The sequence below is a fragment of the Drosophila yakuba genome, chromosome 2R (assembly GCF_016746365.2).
Source record: "Drosophila yakuba strain Tai18E2 chromosome 2R, Prin_Dyak_Tai18E2_2.1, whole genome shotgun sequence".
NCBI classification, from domain to species: Eukaryota; Metazoa; Arthropoda; class Insecta; order Diptera; family Drosophilidae; genus Drosophila; species Drosophila yakuba.
The window spans coordinates 16,276,119-16,297,605 of NC_052528.2; the positions used below are offsets into that span (position 1 = coordinate 16,276,119).

General features: G+C 41.8%; 4 protein-coding genes across 4 annotated transcripts; 1 reads left to right on the forward strand and 3 right to left on the reverse strand.

Annotated features, from left to right (window-relative positions):
- Positions 1–4,121: 4,121 nt before the first annotated feature.
- Positions 4,122–6,428, reverse strand: LOC6530902 (ubiquitin-associated domain-containing protein 1). Its single transcript, XM_002091718.3, has 6 exons — positions 5,926–6,428; positions 5,779–5,790; positions 5,227–5,716; positions 4,837–5,172; positions 4,476–4,779; positions 4,122–4,415 (listed from the first exon to the last, which is right to left on the reverse strand). Exons 1-6 carry the CDS (start codon positions 6,318–6,320, stop codon positions 4,267–4,269), a joined length of 1,686 nt encoding a protein of 561 aa, XP_002091754.2. The 5' UTR covers positions 6,321–6,428; the 3' UTR covers positions 4,122–4,266.
- Positions 6,429–8,094: 1,666 nt separating this feature from the next.
- Positions 8,095–11,838, forward strand: LOC6530903 (poly(A) polymerase beta). The gene is given in 7 exon segments (XM_039372175.1): positions 8,095–8,340; positions 8,625–8,749; positions 8,816–9,574; positions 9,638–9,834; positions 9,896–10,477; positions 10,542–10,814; positions 10,878–11,838. Coding segments are annotated over 5 exon segments (2,583 nt in total). The 5' UTR covers positions 8,095–8,340; positions 8,625–8,749; positions 8,816–8,853; the 3' UTR covers positions 11,688–11,838.
- Positions 11,839–13,367: 1,529 nt separating this feature from the next.
- On the reverse strand, positions 13,368–14,632 carry LOC6530904. Its single transcript, XM_002091720.4, has 2 exons — positions 14,491–14,632; positions 13,368–14,441 (listed from the first exon to the last, which is right to left on the reverse strand). Exons 1-2 carry the CDS (start codon positions 14,542–14,544, stop codon positions 13,566–13,568), a joined length of 930 nt encoding a protein of 309 aa, XP_002091756.1. The 5' UTR covers positions 14,545–14,632; the 3' UTR covers positions 13,368–13,565.
- A 3,074-nt stretch (positions 14,633–17,706) lies between these two features.
- Positions 17,707–19,605, reverse strand: LOC6530913. Its single transcript, XM_002091721.3, has 4 exons — positions 19,454–19,605; positions 18,472–18,632; positions 18,230–18,402; positions 17,707–18,160 (listed from the first exon to the last, which is right to left on the reverse strand). Exons 1-4 carry the CDS (start codon positions 19,458–19,460, stop codon positions 17,740–17,742), a joined length of 762 nt encoding a protein of 253 aa, XP_002091757.1. The 5' UTR covers positions 19,461–19,605; the 3' UTR covers positions 17,707–17,739.
- Between the last annotated feature and the right edge of the window lie 1,882 nt (positions 19,606–21,487).

Here is a 21,487-nt window from a genome sequence, read left to right on the forward strand (position 1 = left end):
TGCTTTTTATTAATTTTATAACTGTGCCGTGCGGAAGCGGAAGAAGAGGAAAATGACTTGGATGCTGCTGCAGAGGATAAGTGGGCGGGAAAACTCTCAGCAGCTGCGGTCAACTGGGGGCTGCCCACTAATTGGCCTTGTGAAAATATTTGCTACGCTTATGAAAACAGTTGACCCCCGACTGCCCACAACCCTTGAAACTGAAATGACACCCACAAAGGACGAGGGCCCAAAAGCAGTTACACTCACACATGTGCATAAATATGAGGCTAACACACACCGACTTAAGCGGAGTGTTTATGCAGAGGAAGTTCGTGAATTAGAAACCAAAAGCGGGATAATAAATAACAGTATTTTCAGAATACATTTTGTATAGCATAGTTTTCCACACTTTCTCTAAAAAAAAAATCGCTCTAAAATTATATTACATTTAGTTTTTATTCAATCTTTCCAACAATGTAAGTCTAGTAATTTTGTGACTGTAAAAGCTACCTGCTCTTTCGAAATTCCCCTATTCAGAAATCCTTGTGTGTCCTTTGACAATTCGAGTTGCGCATGAACATAATTAGAGTGCCGTCCATTTGGTCACTAGCCAACACACACTCACGCATAACAGCTCCTGGGTAAGCCAGTCCAATCACAGACACATGCCGGGCCAGCCGCAGGACCCTGCCACGCCCCCCGATCCCGTCGGAACCCGTCGACCTCCGCCCACCGGGCAACACCGCAATTTTTGTCAACTGAACTAATTAATTAATTGTGGGCGGCCAGCGTGGTTTTCCAGTCGAGACCGAAGCGAAACGGACCACCCACCACCCACTTGCTAACTGACCGGCAACTAATTTTTATATTTATGAGGCCGGGGGACTTTGGCCTACTGCGTCATAAACTGCGGCGCTTTGTTTACTATTGTTGCTGTTTGGTATGCATGTGTGTCTGTGTGTGTGTGTCTGTGCTCTATGTGCGTCCCGTAACCCGCAGCCACCCACTCCCACCCATTTGGAGGACATTTTATCCTTGCCGCAGACTCCATGCCGTTTGCCCAACATAAACTTGCATGTTCAAATTTTTAGTATCTTTGTGTGATTTCATGCGTTAAAGCAGAATTTTTATTTGCTACCCGTAAAGACAAACAATCCCAGGACATATAGGACATACAGGATATAGGATATGGGATGTGGATGGGGGAATGGGAATGGGCCATTTCGTTTAATTTTCATGGCGCGTTGAAAGTTTCATACAAGTATTTATGGCATATAAATGAAATATTTGCGACAAGGGTCGAAATTGGGCAATGTTTGCTAATGAAGGAGTTCGATTTGCTTTTAAATGGTTAATTGGTCTGAGGTTTTCTTGATAAGGGAGGGATTTTCCTCGACGAATGCGTTGTTGAATACTAAATCTTGCTCGGAAGAACCATTAACAGAATATTTTCAAATGGGACTGGCAAATTAAAAAGATTGGGTTGTGTGCGTCATAAAGTTTAGTACTTTAAGGACATTGTTTATCTTTCGTTTATTTGTTTAATTTATATATGTATTTTTAAAATATATATTTTTTTAAAATTAAGTTGTCTTGTAACATTTGTTGAAATAGGATATTCTGCAGATCAACCACAAATTTCCTGCATTTATGTATAAAATTATTTTGCCCTTCGGCGCAGGCAAAATGTCACGTCTTTTGTTTTGTGCCAATTTTAATATTTCATTATACAGCTTCGATTTCGGATGCCGATGAGGATAATGCCGCTGCTTTGGTCGTGGTGCCATTAATGCATATTAAATGCAATTTTTTAAGAGGGCCATTCGATGAAGTTATTCGGCTTGCCGCCTTTAATGGCAAATATAAACATGAAATGCTCGCGAAAAACGCATGCGACAGGAATTTTAAATCATTGAATGCGAAATGACAAAACATTTTCATTTTCATACAAATTGCGGAATTTGGCAGGATGTCTTTCCTATTCCCAACGCCAATCCGATTTCAGCATTGTTTCGCATTTGCTGGGTGGTATGATATGGATGGTGGGTGGTGTGATATCACCAATATAAAGCTGTTCATAAATTTGCGGCGCCTGCAAATATGCAGCGGAAATTGCCAAAGCCACACGACTCTCCAATAACACACACACACACACAAATAAATTTTACCCTCGAAACTCCCTCGAACTCCAAAAGAAGCTGGATGTTTTTTTATAGGCAACTGGGGGGCGGGAGAACTTCGCTGCGGGGGAGGATTAGCTGGGCGATGTTCATCGCTCGTCGTCCTTGTCAATGCATTTCGTCTTTTGATAAAAGATAATATCAAAAACTCATTTGCCCTGGCCACTTTTAGGAGCAATCAGCAGACGTGCACCCGAAAAAAGTGGGGCATCTATATTCCATCGGAGTTTTAAGGTATTACTTTATGCCCATGGGTATTGCATGCCAAGTACATTGTATCACTCGAGAGGATACTGATTTCATTTTGCATACCTTTGTCATATTTACTTAGCTGTCATAGATACAAATAAATATAAATATTCGCTTGATTTTAAAATAGAAAATGAAACCAAGGGTGCAGGGGTTCAGTAACCAATAAATATTATTATACGGGCCATTTTTTTCAAGATAATGTACTGAGTTATATAGTATTTTTCACGGTGCATTAACAGAGACCGCTTTTCAGGGGTCCAGATGATTTATTATAGTCTATTTCCATCCTCGCCCGCTGCATGCGTCATCAATTTTTCGAGATAGATTTGCATGGCAATCGCCAAGGGCCATTAGGCGAAACTTGCAGATACTTTGTACGCATCCGTTGCGCTTTGCTCTTGTTGCAGATGCAACATGCAACCGCAAACATTTAATAAAAACAAGAGCTGACCATAAATAATTTGCTCTTTGCCCACATTTATATCCTAAACAATCCAAATATTGCGCGCAAATATTAATTAAAAGTCGTCAGATAGGAAAAGTTTATTCATGGATACACAACCACTGCAACAAGCACTTAATAAACGCGCTTAACATAAATTAAAATGTATCCAACTATTTTTCCCATCCAGGATAAAAACAATGAATTACATATATCGTTTGTGGAAAAAAGAATGCAACAATTGAATAGAATAGTTTTGGTTCACTGTTTTTGTTTACTTTCATGTTGCAGCTGAAATAATGAAATGAAAAATGTGCGGCCGCATGGAAAATTAATTGTAATTTTACATTAAAAGCGCAATAGCAAAATAATTCAGCAACGATCCAAATTGCTCTGCCAACAAAGCAATTCCATTTGTACAAATTACTAGCACGAGTAATAGTGTTAGCTTTACATATGCTCTAAATTACGAATGAGTTCCCTCCAATTTATCACGGTTGATTCACTTTGCTTAAAAGTGGCTGTAAATATTACTCATACGTCGTGGTGGACTCAAAGGAGCTTGAGTCATGCGTAGTCCACTTATCTATTCTCTATAAACGCAAAGAAATTCCCCATTTGGGAACTACCTGTTAACTTTTGGGTTAAAAACAAATACAATAAGACTATGATGACTGTCAATTATCCAACTATAGTGCATCAAGAAATGTATGTTTATACAAACTATATAAATGAACTTACATCTTTGTACCAACATAACCTTGGAAATAAAACAAACATTTATGCTTTTGTTTTGTATCAAAAACTAATTGATTTATTTGCACTTTGTTAAAACTATGCAAATTTGAATATTTGGTTTACAAAATAATACTTTGAGTTCAAGTTGATAGTTTAACAACCTGGGATAAGATTACAACGCACTGAAATCACCACAAGTTTGATAGCTTACAACTGATGTTGTGGGATGTTCTGTGGGATGCAGTATGAGACATTTTCTAAACGTAGTGCGAGATTCGGCTGAAGATGAGCTAGCAAACTAGATGAATAGAGTAATTATTGTTTAACCTAATACAATTGTAGGATGAAGGCCTGACTAGATCTAGTTCCTATTTATATTTATGTATATATATGTATGTATAAAATGCAATTCGTACTGATCGGTAAGCGTTTGTAGAGTGCAGCCGCGTGCTCTTGGCGAAGCGATTGCATCTTTGGCTTTGTGCAGTTTACATTCATGGTTTTTGGCTACAAAAATACTCTTTACATACGGGCACATACACAATGTATAATTGGGGCCCCCAAATGGACCAAGCTACAGCCATGCACTTCGGGTTTGTGATTGTGATTGTGTATGTATATGTATAAATATAATTTGGTTAATCTCATAGTAAAGCCACTTAGCAGCATCTTTCACCAGCGGTTCGTGTAGAACTGATTGATGCCCAGCACATGCTTTTCCTCATGGTACTTTTGCAGGATATGTGTGATGACCGAGGTTGTGTCGTTGTCGCCACGCCACACGCGTATCGCTTGTTCGTTTTCCAGGATGCCCAGAAATGCTATAGTATATACAGTTAGTTTTGCATTAAATTGCTTTTATCATAATCAGATAGACCTACCCAAAAAAGTCTTTGGATTGCTTAGGGTCATCTGGACTTGTGGCATTTCCAGGATCACCTTCAGGATGGGCGAATCGGGCGCCAAGCCTTCACGCAGTTCAATGACGCTGCCCGAGCGATTGTCGCACAACCATTCGCACGCAGAGGCCTTGTTGTTACCAGTTTTCTTCAGCGCCGCAAGCACTGCCGCCTCCTCGAAACCCATTTCAGTAAGCGATTCTACAATCTCATCGCTGGGCGGTGAATCCCGGTGGCTGTAGATACGCACAATCTCGATCAAGGCAGCAGTGTTTTCAATGGTTTCCTTTAAAGAGAGAGAGTTTGTTATTTAATCAGAAGCATTGATTGGATTCCAACTTACATTATTGGTGACTATCGTGGAGGGTGAGATGGAAGATAGACTGTGCTGCATGTTCATGGCCGGCGGTTCCTGTGGGTTCTCTTCGTTTTGGTTCTGTATCAGCCACTCCATCGTGGTCGAGTAAATGCCATTGTGTGCCTTCAAAGCAAATGCGGCTAGCTCCCGCTTAAAGCCCATATCCACGAGGCATTGCAGCGTATCCGCCTGCTGATTTCGGCGATTGATCAAACGTTGTTTTAGCATAGCTATAAGGCGCGGAGCATAAGGTCCAGCTCCTATAACCGCTGCTGAAGCTTGAGCCAAGGAGATCAACACCTTTCGCACATCGTATTGTATCTGAAAACAGAATATAGACTGTAGTCTAGCCAAGTAGCCAAGAATTTTACTCACGTTCGACTGCTGAAAGATTTCATTAATATCGATGGTGGGCAGCTGGTTGCAATTGATGGGCACGTATCGAGTGGCGCTCTCCACCAGCTGCTCGTTGGGGCCAGGAACCTCACGAATCCGTGAAACCGTCTGCGGTAGAGTATTGCGTCGAGGGGAGAGTATAAAAGTCTCATTGTTGCGAACTTTTAGCTGGGCCAGCGTGTCGCCCTCGTTAAGCTCTCCTCCGAAGTATTCCGCCCGATAGAGACGGTATCGCGGATTAAGATGCCGCACATCTGGGGCAAACAGCTGGATGGAGTCGGGATCGTCGCTCAGTTCCAGAATCACCTCACTCTTCAGCTCGTTGAGGCGTTTATTAACGTCCGTTTTAAAGACCAAAACCCGAGAGCTGGGACAGATCACCCGCACCAGAATGGATTCACCCGGCTTGCTTGCATCGTCCGCCTCACCAGAAGTGGAGCTATTTGGGCGATTTGTATGGGCCGATTTCCTAAATGGTTTCCATAAAGAACAGAGTTAATAAAAATATTAATATGATATAGCATTACTAACCTGAGAAACAAACTGCGCAGTTTTTGCATAGTTTGTTTTAGTTGGATGGGGAGTGACAAACCAACGGAGAATTTCGAAAAGACAAATATTTATTTGGGGTGAGCACTTGGAAAAGCTTGAGCACATTCGTTCGGTTTGATTACTTACGCATTAGCATGCTGTTGGTGCGTGGGCGTGGGCGAGTCCTGTGCCACCGCCTGCTGATGCTCCGCACGTTCATCACGACGCTGTAGCTGCAACTCCAGGTGAATGCGACGACGGCGAGCGGGCGATGGTGTTCTCAGGACGCAACTGCCGCCGCCCACAGGAGGCCGCGAATTGGAGACGTGTATCCCCCCATCCGTTTGCGTTTCACACTCCGCCGTGTGTACGTTCAGCGAGGATCCGCTCAGGATGCTCTCCGCATCGCTGGCATCTGTCCGTTGGCTGTGGCTATGACTGCTGCTCCGTGGACTCTCGTCCGCTGGAGATCCGTTGCGTTTGCTACGCGCCAACCACTTGGCCCGTTTTTCGTTAAACTTCTCCCGCATCCAGGGTATCATCTTGGGTCTGCAGCTAAGTGTTCGTTACATTTTGCGGGACTTTTCGATGGCTATTCTGCATATTTCTCGCAAGTAAACAGAATCGATGCGATATTGCAAAAAAAAACGATTTTTATTTTTGTAAAGTCGATAACAAGCAGCTGTTTGATGGAGCTGCCAGAATGGCGAGAGTCAACGGAATACCCTTATTTTTATAACTGGTATTTTAGCAAGCAATACGATTTTTATAATTGCTGTTTGTAAATAAATTATGATTTATCACATATGTATATGTGATATATATCATGATATATCACATATGTATATGTGATATATATCATGATATATCACATATATATGTGTAAAGTGAACTACACGTTAATTCTTATTGATAGTCTATAGCAATAGCAGGAACACAGGCGATATTTTCTTTTGTTACTTTACTAGTTAATAGTTGCTATTGTAATACAATACTAATATTAAATTAAAATAGAAAAAGTTCATGTCTTTCAACTAACAGCGATAATAAATGTCTTAGTGGTACCTGTTTAAGCCCATCATATAAAACCCAAACTACTTACTTGAAACCAGTTTGAACTGGGTTTTCGAAGTTCAGGTACAAAACTTTGGGTATGCAATTTACCTACACTAAAGGTGCAAAAATGTGACATCTGTCGCAGATTTCAAATAAGCAGATGGTCAGATTAGGACCTAACTGTAAAACACCCGGTCGTAAATCCTATTGCCCTAAGCCAATTTTACTTAAAGCGGTTCTCGTGCAGATGGTCGACCCCATTATTGCTTGTCTTATTAAAATAAGATTTTATTATTAAAGGTGCCATTCCGATGTACTTGGTATTGGTTAAATAAGAATTAAATAATAACGATGGTTTTTGGTTTCGAAAATTCTTACCGATAAAATGCCCATTCACAATAGGCATGCGTAAGCACAGAGCATGGAAATAACCCCATCCCTAGCTACCGCCATTGTGCCATCTCTATGCGCCGCGAGAAACGATACCGATTGCCACAAGCATCCAATCGATTGCCACACATTTTAATTATTGCTAGAACGCGCAGGGGCTAAAAAGTTAGTAAAATATGTTTGCCGCCCACTAAACGCCACCGCGTCGATCCCGTCGCGTTATCAGTGTGCCCCCGCCGCCCCCGGAACGAAGCAAAAGTGGGCGAAAAGTGTTTGTTTTTGCGTTTTGGCAACTCGACTACTAGCATTTGTATATCGGTGTGTGCGTGTGCGTCACGTAGCATAAAACGCGAGAGTTTCTGCCTGTTAAGCAGTGGAAGGAGGTGGAACGGGAGCAGCAAAAGAAACGAAAAAAGAAATGTGAAGAGTGCGGCAAAAAGCGAAGAAGACGAGAAAAGAGTAAAAGCCGGAGCGACAACAACACATGAATGGGATACACTCTCCTGCCAAAAGTTCTAACAAACATACATACATATGCACCACTCACGAATGCAGCGGAGAAACAACACGACACGCCACACACACACACCCTCCTCAGATATTGTTTGAAGCGGCGACACGGGAACAACAAAAACAGGCCAAGAATCTAAAGAATCAGCGCAGGTAAGCAAAAACAAGCAGAGAAAACTTTTCCCCTCGTATGTGTATGTATGCGGCGCGTGCCTGTGTGTGGGTGTGCGTGAGTGCGTGCGTGAGAGTACCGTTTACCTGTGTGGGTGGATTGATTGTTTGGAAGGGGGTGGTGCGGCCGCATAAATATTCGCTTTCTTTGTTTATGTTTGTCATTGTCACAATTATTCTGCTACAAGCAACAACTACGGCCACCCACTCCTCCTGCGAATCCATTTGCCAATTTCTTTTACGCATTTGTTTATATGCCCGAAAGGCTATCCAGTAAACCAGTGTGACCAGCTGCAGTGCGAAATTCATTGTTATGTTTTTTGTATATAACGGCGCTATCTGAAATATCTTATCGCACATTACAATTTGTATTTACTCAGCGCGAAAGTAAATTGTAATTGTCAATCAACTGTGTTGCTACACAGTAAGAAAAGGGTAATTTAAATTTTGAATTTACTGCTGAATATAGTTAGCTATTATCACGTGATGAATGTGTATCTCACAAATATTTAGTTCAAATATTAGGTGATTCACTTTTGAAAAACCGCATCGTCATGAGTCTTGAAAATGTTGTGCCGTTAATTCTCATTTTTAAGGAATCTAATAATTTGACATCATTATGAGATTATCACAATCCAAACAAAATGTTAGAAACCTTTGAAATGAACATAAACATTATGCTTTAGACTGTGTACTAAATTTATTTTCTTATTTTCTAGCATTTTATTAAGCGCGGTTTCTTAAACAGAGCCACAAGAGGAGGTGTCGCATATTTATGATTCCATTTTGTCTTCTTGGAGAGCAAACTTAAGTATAATACCACATACATTTTAAGCCTAGATAGGTGAGTAAATCAACAAGAATAACAATTAAAGGGTATGCTAATAGCCGTTTTAATTCCCATTATCAGGACATAATTTTAAGCTGAAACGAAGGCAAACAGACAGCATGTGGAATTCCGAACCAACACATCGCCAGCACCATCAGCACAATGGAAATTCTACCTCGGGCGGACCGCCCGCCAAGCAACTGGGCATGACCTCGGCTATCAGTCTGGCCGAGCCGAGGCCAGAGGATCTCCAGCGCACTGATGACCTCCGCGGCTCACTGGAGCCGTACAACGTCTTTGAGAGCCAGGACGAGCTGAACCACCGTATGGAGATCCTGGCCAAGCTAAACACACTGGTCAAGCAGTGGGTCAAGGAGATCTCTGTCAGCAAGAATATGCCAGAGTCAGCCGCCGAGAAGCTTGGCGGCAAGATCTACACATTCGGCTCGTATCGATTGGGAGTCCATCACAAGGGTGCCGATATTGATGCCTTATGTGTTGCTCCGCGAAATATAGAGCGCACCGACTACTTTCAAAGCTTTTTTGAGGTGCTCAAAAAGCAGCCAGAGGTTACCGAGTGCCGTTCGGTGGAAGAGGCCTTTGTGCCCGTCATCAAGATGAACTTTGATGGCATCGAAATCGATCTGCTGTTTGCCCGTCTGTCCCTTAAAGAAATTCCCGATGACTTTGATCTACGGGACGATAACTTACTGCGGAATTTAGATCACCGTTCGGTGCGCAGCCTTAACGGTTGTCGTGTGACGGACGAGATTCTGGCTTTGGTGCCCAATATTGAAAATTTCCGCCTGGCACTGCGCACCATCAAATTGTGGGCAAAGAGTAAGTGTTAAGATATCAAATTCTGACAAAATGAATTCTAACTGTTCTCTTTTCTCCTCTTAGAACACGGCATCTACTCAAATTCATTAGGTTATTTCGGCGGTGTAACCTGGGCCATGCTGGTGGCCAGGACCTGTCAGCTGTATCCAAACGCTGCAGCTGCCACACTGGTGCATAAGTTTTTCTTGGTCTTTTCGCGCTGGAAGTGGCCCAACCCAGTGCTGCTCAAGCACCCTGACAATGTTAATCTAAGATTTCAAGTAAGTCATAAAAAACTTATCAAATGTATCTGGTTGTCTAATAAATGGTTCCTCTTTCTAGGTCTGGGATCCGCGTGTTAATGCCTCGGATCGTTATCATCTGATGCCTATTATTACGCCTGCATACCCACAACAGAATTCCACATTTAATGTGTCCGAATCCACCAAGAAGGTCATATTGACCGAGTTCAATCGCGGCATGAATATTACAGATGAAATCATGCTCGGTCGCATTCCGTGGGAGCGTTTGTTTGAGGCGCCTAGCTTTTTCTACAGATACCGCCACTTTATCGTATTGTTAGTCAACTCGCAGACGGCTGACGATCATTTAGAGTGGTGCGGCCTTGTTGAGTCAAAGGTGCGTCTGCTAATTGGCAACCTGGAGCGAAATCCACACATTGCACTAGCCCATGTCAATCCCAAGTGTTTTGAGTTTAAGAAGGGCCAAAGTGCCAACAACTCGCAAAACAACAGTGGAAATGAAGACGACTTAAAGCAGTCGCAGGGTAGCCAGTCTGCTGTGACATCGGCACCCTTCTGCTCCATGTGGTTTATCGGCTTGGAATTTGAGCGATCGGAGAACCTCAACGTGGACCTCACCGAGAGCATACAAAATTTTACGGAGCATGTAATGATGCACGGCGTAAGTAGAAAATATAAACTCCAATGTCTATTCAGTTGCTTATTACTTTTCTTTTAAATTGCAGGTTAACATCAAAATGCTTAAAGAAGGTATGACCATTGATGCCCGCCATGTGAAGAGGAAGCAGCTGTCGCTTTATTTAGACTCTGACTTCTTAAAGCGTGAGCGCAAGTCAATGGAAAGTCACAATAATTTTAATACCACGCTATTGGCCAACCGCAAGCGACTTTCTACAGAACTGGCCCAGTCGCAGGATCCACTGCCACCAGGCCAGCAGCAATCAAGTGGAAATCGCGGTCGGGATAGCGGAGCCAAGATACAGAGACTCAGCGAATCGGTTAGTGGCTTGAATAGATATAAATTAAGAACTTTCCATTAAGTTGAATCTTTGTATGTTTAGCTGACAGAGGAGAACTCGAATGCCTCCAGCGATATGGGGGCAGGGACACCCACCACGCCCACAACGGCGCAATTGAGTGCGCCAAGCTTTAAGAGCTCTGGCAAGAACGGCTCCGAGATGGACGTTGTGGAGCAGGAACCATCACAGCCTCACAACAGTGCCAGCAACAATGGCAATGCCAACAGCAACACAACCACAACGGAGGTGGCTTGTTCGTGACAACCGCCAACGCTACATCCGCATCCGCCACATCAGCAGCCACCGCCAGCGCCGCCACAGCCACCAGCTCACCATCATCATCATCAGAAGTTCCGAAAGAACAACAACGCGGCTGCGGCAGCCGCCTCTAATAGCATCTTCAACCAACGCTCGATTCTGCATGCCGCTTCCAGTCTAACGGCTGCTCTAAGCATTACCGGACACAAGCGCAAGCAGCAAACGGCAACATCAACAACCACGATCAGCAGCAGCAACATTGCTCACAGCAACTACAACCAGCATAGCATCCACAGCAACGGCGGTGGCGGTGGCGCCGTCAGCCACTACAATAAAACGTACTACATTGATGATGATGACGAGGACAACAATCAACAACTTTTGACACCTAACAACCAAACACAACAGCAACAAAAAGCGGTCAGAATAGCAGCCACGTCGACGACTCCAGCAACATCGGTTCCAGTAGCTGCGGGTGCCGCACCACCGGCACCGACAATTTCTTGTAAGTTGCCTAAATGTTTTTCCTCGTCCTTGTACTCTCATTCATTTTCTCCAACTTCCTTTGACACGAGACTGTTTCTGTATTCTTAAGTTGCCTATCTACTTACTATTACGTATTCTATAACCAGTATTCCGCCAATGTGGAAACAATCTAACAAAAACATACTTTTAATGTTTTAAGTTTTAAAAATCCAATTTACCAAGCCCGAGACTAAGCTCAATAAATGATGATGAAAATAAACTTTTTAAAAAAGAAAAAAACACTGAATATTTTTCGTATTTTTATTTTCCAAATTATTTACAGTGAAATTTGTTTGGTCAACATTTTTAGGCTATATGTTTCTGCAAAAAATTAGAAAAATAAGCATTTCTTAGTTCGATATCCAAGAAGGATTTTCTTAAAAAATAAATGGAAAATAAATACCTTTATTTATTTATAATTTGGTTTAGAAAAACGAGAGTTTAAATATTATAACTTTAGCTTTTGTACGTTAATTTATTAACAAATTCTTGGTTGAAATTTGTATTGGTTTTCAATACAAGGAAATATAGATACATTTTTTTTTAAGTCAAGCCGAGAATATTTTTTTATGTAGGGGGCCAGTTATAAATAATAACACATGTACTCATCTAAAATGGAAATTTAGAGAATTGTCCAATGATGAGGGTATGCTTGAAAAGGTTTTTTACTTTGAATTTGACTTTATTGTTTCCACTTTGGTTGTAAATACAATTTATTGATCAACCAATCGCTTAATAACATTGTTCTACAGAAATTTGGTTTTGAAGTAAACTCAAACTATTCCGTTGTATTCACTTGTAGATTTATCAATGTAAACTATGATGACAAATATATAAATACCAATAACCATGTTTAAACCCTTACAATGTCTTTGCAGTGTAAAAAGTTATTAAACATACCATTTAAGGATTAGTTATCATAGTTATTATCTTCCTATTGATTTTCTCGGCATTGATGCCTGAACATACATGAAGCCCACAATATTTTATACAAAACGGTGAGACTAATATTATATTAATAAAAGTATTTTCTGAAGTATCTAATTCGGGTTTCTATCCATTCCAGGTTTCTATCATACACCTTCTACAAACATGTGTTAAACATTATTCGTTCAACCAACTAACATCGCCCAATCGAAATTGGCATTCGAAGATCAACTATCGCCGCTAAGACAAGAAAACATCATGATTTGAGGCGATTTTTTAGCGGCAGAGAAAGCATTTCTCTAACATTTGTCTTAATAATATTGTTGTACATCTTTTTTACTTCCCCACAGCTGGTTTGAGGAGTGCGTAGAAGAGAGAAGTGTGGAGAGGAGGAGGATGAGGAGGAAGATGGATGATGGATGTGTGACAGCGGCGGACGGACAAGATCCTGGAGAAGATTCGCTTTGAAAACTACTTACAAAATAAGAAGATTCTTTTTAATTTTTCACCTTGTTTTCAATATTTGTTTTCTTCTTCTTCTAGTTGTACAACGCTGAAAATTTGAAACAATTATGTTCGTTTTTCTAAGAAATGATATCTGAAAAAAGGTAATAACAAAAAACATATAAATGAAATGAAGATATTGATTTAATTTTACCAAATAAACCAGAAAAAAGAAAGCGAAAGCTAAAAACACCAAAATATCAATGTTTTACTTATTTATTGGGGATGGGAGTGGAATACATTATTTAATAATAACTATTTAATTGCTGTTTTTTGTGAAAAATGAACTATGTTAATAACGATAAACGAAGGAAAAGGTTAAATTTATCCACGCTGCGTACTAAGAAAATAAAATATATTTATATCTTCAGCCATAAACAAATAAAATTTTTGAATTTGCATTTTTATGAAGGGAAAGATCAGGAATAACAAAGATTTCCCCGATTTCTGATGAAGATAGAGCATGATTGAGTATCTAACTGAAATTTAAATTTGAATTTGAGATCTTGGATGATCTTAGTTAATGGCAAGTTGGTGTCGCGGATACTTGGGGATGAAGTACTCCATGCGCTGATTGCGTCTAATGGCGCACTCCTGGTACAATAACCAGTCACTGAAGGACTCATTGTGGCACTGCTCCGAATCCCCCTTCTCGTAGAGCTGCTGGCGCAGGGAGAAAACGAAGGGGCGCACTTTCTTCTTCCTGCTGTAGACGTGGCGCATCAGCCACTTTTCGATCTTAATCTCGTTGTAGATGGTCGATCTGTTCAAGCAGACTGTGGTCAGATTCTCCATTTTTGGGTAGTAGTTCGTGATCGGTTTCGGATTCAATGTTAGCCGCACAAATTGACCCGGGGCGAAACGGGTGTCAAAGAATTGATCACCAAAGGTGACACCCCAAGCATTGTACACTTTCTCCCCATGCTCGTTGGTAACGAATTTTTCCACGCTGACGGTCAGCTCTTTGGCAGTTTTATTTCCACCTCCTGCAGCCCCAGCATCAGCCCCTCCTTCTGCCCCTCCAGCTCCTGCGTCGGCAGGTGGAGCTTCTGGCTCTTCTGGAGAAGCAAATAGTCGTATTCCGCTTTTATGGATTTTCTTAGGAGCAGGAATGCTTCCCTTGGTCACAGTAATTGGTGGCACACTAGTTGCATTGTAGCCATCTCTGCGACGATAGTCGTCCTGTAGTTTCTTTGCGAATACTCTAAAGCCGTCAGATTTCTGCTGCATTTGGTTATTAGAGGTACGATCCATCTTGAAAATATCGAACTGATCTGGTTTGACCTGCCTTGGAGCTCTCTCCGCCGGAACATCATCCGCCTTGGCGATTGGAAGTGACTCTGGATCGGATGGAGCTAGTGGCAAGGCAACGACTCCTTGCGCCCATAAAATCTATTGGAAAGTAATATAGGTGATGTAGTTGGTGGTTCGACGCACTCACGATTATCGATGTAATTGCCAGGAGGACTCCTTGGAGGACTCCATACCAATGCATAGTGTTCTGTGTGATATTGTCTCTTATCTTTACAGTGTGATTCAACTATACGAATGTAGAAAACAACGATCCCATAGTGACTTCAATTACAAAGAAAGTTCGATTACTGAATCTAACTCCTAAATCTAAATTCTATCTTGTTAAAAATCCTATGTTGAATATTATAAATACATATATATTGTTGCAAAGAAAAGTACTTCCTGAAATATATGGGTGCCATTTGCTGATGGTTTTAATAGACTCTATTATAGTTAACTACAAGTTCAACAGGTGGTTTCTTCAATATTCACCCATTTCTCAAAGCTGATTCCATTCTGAAGTACAGTGTGTACAGTCGCTACACGTACAGCTTAAGGTAGTGAACATTTCCTGACAGATCCTGCGTGATACCTAAGATTTCGTGGGACGACACGGGGAACACACTTCACGTTAACTAGCAAAAGTAACCCGACTGTGATCTGCGATCCCATGTCCTTTCTGGGCCAAACCTAATTGCAATTCTGCGAAAATTATGCGCGACACAGCTGCGCGTTTTTCCCAGAAGACCTAGTAGCATTAATCCGTTTATGGCCACGGATTAAGTTGCAAAATTTTCACGAAGGTCGCCGCGATCCGGGACGCGAATTCGCGGAACTGCCCCGACCCTTCCAGGTAACAACGCCCGCCACCCACAGGTAGGTTTTTATGGGCCAAGAAAGCGGGTATAAAAGATCTAGCCGGCGGCAAGGAAGTCATCAGTTACCAACGCATCTTCAAAGTGTGATGATCCAGCAGTGAAAACAAAAGTATCAAAGCAAAGTTTGGAACAGCAATTATACGACAAACCTTGTTCTGTTTTGCCAATTTCCTAGCCAGCACTGGGTAAAGTTTGTCCTATAATCCCGAAACGACGACCAGCAGCCAAGTGTGAACCATCAAAGGTCCTGATCCTGGGATGCATCTTGTGCAGTCATGTTTCCATCTCACATCACTGGGCAAAGTGTGTCTCAAGATCTTGGCCACTTCGACGCAGCTACAAATCAACAGTAATGCAAAAGAGAAGAGTAAGTGTTATAGGCACTCCAGTTTTAAAATTGAATGGCGAATGTCGGTATGGTCTCTTTTTCAAAAGAGGTTTCGATCAAGCGAAGTGACTAGACCGAACACTCGTGCTATAATTTTAAAATATTCAACATGCTCAGTGAAGTTGCAAGTGAAATTAATCAGATACTGGGGCAGTTGCAATTAGTTTCTTTGGTCGTCCAGCCTTAGGTGACTTTTCTGATCATAAAGCTAGACAACCATTGAAGTTCGTTGTGGCATTAGCAGCACCATTACGGGTCAAGAAATCGAGTTAAGTGTTCCCCCAATTTAACGGGCCGTTCGCTAAAAGGAACGATCGTTGTGATATGCGTTATTCCCTAACATATCACAGTGATTTTCCTTTATAACGCATGTACAAAGTCCACAACTCATCAAGGGAAATGAAAGCCAAAGTCGGCATCTCACTAAGTTTAATCACAGCCTTTAACGTAGAGGGAATAGTTGCTGTGCTGTAAGTTAATAACAAATATCTATATCACAGTGGCTGTTCTTTTTGTACCTAAAGTGCCTAACATCATTAATAATTTGTTGCTTTTTTTGCTCACAAGTAACCATACCGTTTTTAACCGCAGGGAACCTCTGCTGCTGATATATTATTGAGAAACTTCTATATCACAGTGGCTGTTCTTTTTGGTTGCACGGCCAATTCCAACGATTTGTCATTTGTGGCCCGCATTTTTGTCACCTCAGTGCGAAAATTGAAAATTGTTCAAAAAGAAGGGAACGGTTGCTGATGATGTAGTTCGAAACTCTCTCAATTTATATCACAGTGGCTGTTCTTTTTTATTTGGCAATCGATCTACATTCAGTGGTGTGCCAGGACATGAAATAGAAATGCTTTCCTTCCACAGACTTGTGATTGCACAAATTCCTCAAGCTTTGAGCATTTGGGAAAAACTGATGAGACGGTGGTCTTTTAAGCTTGTGCATCAATTCGTCATCTGTCTGCAGTTTTGTCAATATTTAATTGCAATTTACAATTCATTGCTTTTCGTTCAAGCAGTTTAAGGTGATAAATGAATAAATAAATAAATAAACACTTTTTCTAGTTATGCTGAATTTAAAAGTATGTTCCTTAGATTAATATTTATCTTTGGTATAAGATGCATTTGCTAAGTCAATTATTGCTAAGATTTATTTTAAAATGATTTATAAAAATAAAGATAAGATTTCTACATAACATTTTTTCACTGTACCCGAAGCCAAGTGCGTATTTGCCAGTATAAATTTCAATTTAAAGAACCGTCTTAAGTTTGCACATGCATTTTAAATAGATGCTGATATGTGCCCGAAATCGCAAGCCAGGAAGTGTCCTGGCAATGTGGGAGTACCACGTGCAAAACTTTCTATCCGGTAACAGCCTGCTGCTCAACTCTTTCCAGGTGAAAGAGCACCTGACTCGCATTTGGAATTTAACGCGTGTGCGGAATGGCCAAAAGTTGGCCAAAACCAACTCATGGCCCACAGGCGTGGCCAGTTTGCTGCTGTTGGCCAAATGCAAAACAAGCAAACGGCGCAAATCCCATTCTGCATTGACAGGGCCATGGCAGCATGGCCGCCATGCCATAATGTTCGTTATGGCTGCCAATGGCCAGCTAGCTAGCAGCCAGTAGCCATTGTTGCATTGTGGCCAAGGACGTTGGACGCTGCTGTCTGTGCCACCGATTCTGTTTCGACTTATGTGGGTTGCTAAATCCTCCAGCTCGACCGGAAGTGGGAATACACACAGAGGAGGCAGAAGGAGGAAACCGAGTGGCGGAAATGCGATTAAAATGTTCCGTATAGTCACTGCTGGCATCCGCTGTGAGGAAAACAAAGAATAATGTTCGCAGAATTAGTGCGCTAAACAAAGAATAAACCTGTCTATAGTTTTCCACATTGTTATTGTAATCGTTTTGCTCTAATTGAATTCGAACGGAAAACGCAAAGATAACATATAAGTTTCAACTGTAATATACACGCTTTTATACACGTTACTCGTAGAGTAAAACCATTTACTAGATTCGTTGAAAGGTATTTAATTGGTAGAAAAATGAGTTTCCGACCATGTAATCCAAATTGCCGATTCATATAAGAATATTTATTAAAAACAATAAGCGTTGGTATTTATTTCTACTCTATCTTTGCATTCAGGCGATACAGGTAATTTTCCACGCGTATCTTTTGCCGCAACACTTTTCGCGAATCCCGTTCAATTGTGGCCGTAGTCTGGTTGTGATTGTGAAAGAATCCGCAGTACCTGGCGGGTACGAACTGCTTGATCTTCTGCCGCCGACTGTACCGCTCCGTCACCTGGAGATTGCACTTCTTGATCGCCGCCACCTCGACATGCATGCATTGGCGGCACATGTCCGCATCATTGCTAAAGTTGTGGAAATAGTCACCCACTGGCTTTTCGCCGCAGGTCGAGCATTTGACAATATTTGTGGGACTACAAAATATCGCCACCGACGGCCAGATGATGCGTCTGGATCCAAAAGCAGTCTCCACATCCCAGTCCGGATATTTGAGGTGGTGCGTATAGGTGGACGGCCTGGAAAATACATTTCGAAATCCTTAAAAATATGTTCACTATTCTCTAGCAACGCTGCAGGATTCTTACCCGGGTGTCACCCATTTTTGTTCCCGCACAATCTGCTTGTTAAAGGTGAAGTAGTACTGAGTTCCGGGGAAATCGGTAGCGTAGGATCCAATTGGAGGATATCCCAATTCGCGAAAGGGTGGTAGTCGTGGCATCTTGTTGGCCAAAGCAGAGAATCCGGCTTTTGATGGGTACTGTAATAATAACACAATATTAATATTAAGCTCCGATTGCTTTAAGATTAGTATAAAAAGGAGTCCTACCTTAAATCCCATGGGTTTGGCCACGTCATAGGAATTAGGAGCGACCGACGGAAGCTTTGTGGTGTAGCTATCCCTACAGAAATTTCCGCTCGAGTCTCGACGGATTTTCCTGAGAAATCCGACCTTCGGCCATACTGGTGGATTGACCACATACTCGAAACCTACAAATGGCAGGTTTTACGTTATTAATGACATGAATTTTAAAACCGTGAAGATCTACACCTAGATCATTGCAACCGGCGACAACGAGTCTAGTTTCGGATCGCTGGCGACGCAGTTTTTCGCGCTCCTGGGCATTTGGTCTTTGGGCACGCATATTGGAGGAAAGTCGCTGGAAGACTGAATGTTGTAACCGAAAATACTGAAATTGGCCAAGTGTCGAACCGTGACAGCCACCGCAGCACACGCATCGTAGCACGCACCAAATGCTTTAATGGAATTCGAATATACATATATATGGTGTATTCACCCATTGATGATGATATAAAATCAATATGTCTAAAACGTCGACGGTTCGCCGCGGAATCGGTGTACGATATTTGATTTCATTTAGCACATGTCTAGACGACTTTCCTTATTTCGTATTTTTTCAATGTTTCAATCTTTTTGTTCCATTTCGCTGTTATTCGGCCTGCCTGCCTGACTGACTGACGGACTGAGTGCCCCCCGAACTTTGACCCAGTTGGGGGATTTTTGTGCGGGTCTAATAGCTTCAAGGGGCAAGAGGAAATGGGGCATAAAGTGGTTTGTCATTGGTGTCGATAACAAAGGTGGGTAAAAAGTGTTTTGCAGTGCGTGATGGCTTTCGGAAAACATTTAAGGAAACTAACCCTGAAGAATAGATGACTGAAAACATCCTATCAAAAGCAATTCATCACTTTTTGTTTAAGACTAAGCAACCAGGCTAATCTTCATCAAAATCTACTTTGAAAGCATACCTTTAATATTTAAAATATTATGGAATATTTTGTTTTACACTTACCTTCCATTGGGAAAACGTTTAGGGGTACAAACTTAGCTATCAATGGATAGCAATTCAAATTTGGTAAAAAACAGACTCTACAAAAAACTCAATCTGATGGACGCAAGTGTCGGCGACAACTGATCGCCGTATGAAATCAAGTTTTCTATCTGACGTCTTTTTGCTTGCCATACTTTTAAATTATTTTCGAAATACCTGAGCAAACAGTATTACAAAAGGTAGATGAATGTGGGATATGCACACGCAAGGTCTCAAAGTCAGACAATCGCTTTTTAACAATTTTCCAAGCGGTTTATCGGCGGCTTTCCGAGATGGCTGAAACGACAGAATGGCTGCATGCCATTATTGCCAGTTAACCCCGACGTTGTCATCAGTTTGGGCCATAGCCACCACTTGGCTCGGTGGTTTTTATCTTTTTTTTTTGGGCCAGGACCTTAGGTCCTCACCGACTTTTCCAATTTCCCACTTTTGCACCTGCCGGATGGCGCACACGCACATGAATGCTAATGCAGCAGCGGCAGCACGCACAAATGCACAACCGCATTGCAACCACACGAGAAACACAGGCAGACATCCTGCCACATGGAGACAGTGGGTAAAATTAATTCGTCCAGGAATGGAAGCACTTTTCCAACCTAACTCGAAGACCACGGAAATTTCTCTACATTTCTGGTTTTCATTGGAATTTTTGCAACTAAGTCTGCCACACTTCCTAATCTCTAAAATCAAGGCAAAGTGTAGTATTCATATGAAGATAATTTCATGCAGCAATTTCGGAGCAAAAAAAGTATAAAATTTCAAAATATTTCACTGAAATATTTTATTTCCAAAACTGATATTTTGATTTAAAAAAGCAGTGGAGCACACAATTACAAATTCTTTACTAGCATTACACTTGATCATCAATCCTGAATTTCTCAAGTTATTTGCAGTCACTGTGCGCAATTCACGGCAAGAGCCGCTTAATTCAAGCAAATAAAATGATTGTGCAACATATGTTTGGGTAGTGGGGTCCATTATAACGCAGCTAGATGCAAGGTGGCTGGGATGAAGTGCTGCTCAAGTGCGCCTGCATTTCCGGACGGAGTCGTCGGGAACTTGCCACATTGTTGCCGCAAACTTGCAACGCAATTACACTGAAGTCGCACATTATTTACGTGCTTTGGCTGCACTCGAAATTCGAAAGGCGATGTGCACAATGTTAATGAAAGAAGCAATACACAGCAGCAGACTGCTCCGATGGGCAGGTTAATTATGTCAACAATTAGACTGTTTTATGCACTCCATGCCAGCAGCTGGCAAATGGAGGTGAATTCAGTTAGCATCCCACAATACTGGGACAGTTGTGCCACTCGACAAAAACAAACAATCCCATTGCTGCTGAAGGCGTGGCCCTTACATTTCGGCTAGCCAAGTGCCATGTCCTACACAGGCAATTACAGCAACAATGGCTCCTTGCAGCCATCGAGTAAAATGCAAATAAAAATTCAGCTCCAGCTTTTGGCTCCTCCATTTTGCATGGCACGCAGGGGGCTATAAAGAACTGGCCCACAAAACTGCCATTCAGATGCAAAGGCCACAATGCTCTGAGAATGAAAATTTGCGCAGAGGGAGAAAATATCATACGATTTGGTCATCAAATAGATTTTTATTTGATAAACCATGGTGTATGTAAGATTAAAACTCAACTGCACTATTGGATAATTACTATATAATTACTATATAAATAATTCGACATAAATGTGGTAATAACTTTTTCTGTTGGTGCCTATTGAAGCAGCCGGAAGTGGTGATGCTCAAGCTGAAGCTCCTGTCTTCTGCCTAGAACCGAAATTTGACTCACAATAAAAACAGGATCTGCAGGACCAACAATGGTAGCGAAGAAAACAAAACAGTTCAAGTCCATTCCGGAGCGGAAGTGCCGCTTATTACGCCGGTTGTGGTTAACCGGAAATGAAACGAAACAAGCCAAGTGTGACAAGCCTTTTGGCTTTTTGTTTTCGGCCCGAATGCGTGACTACCTTCATCCCTTCT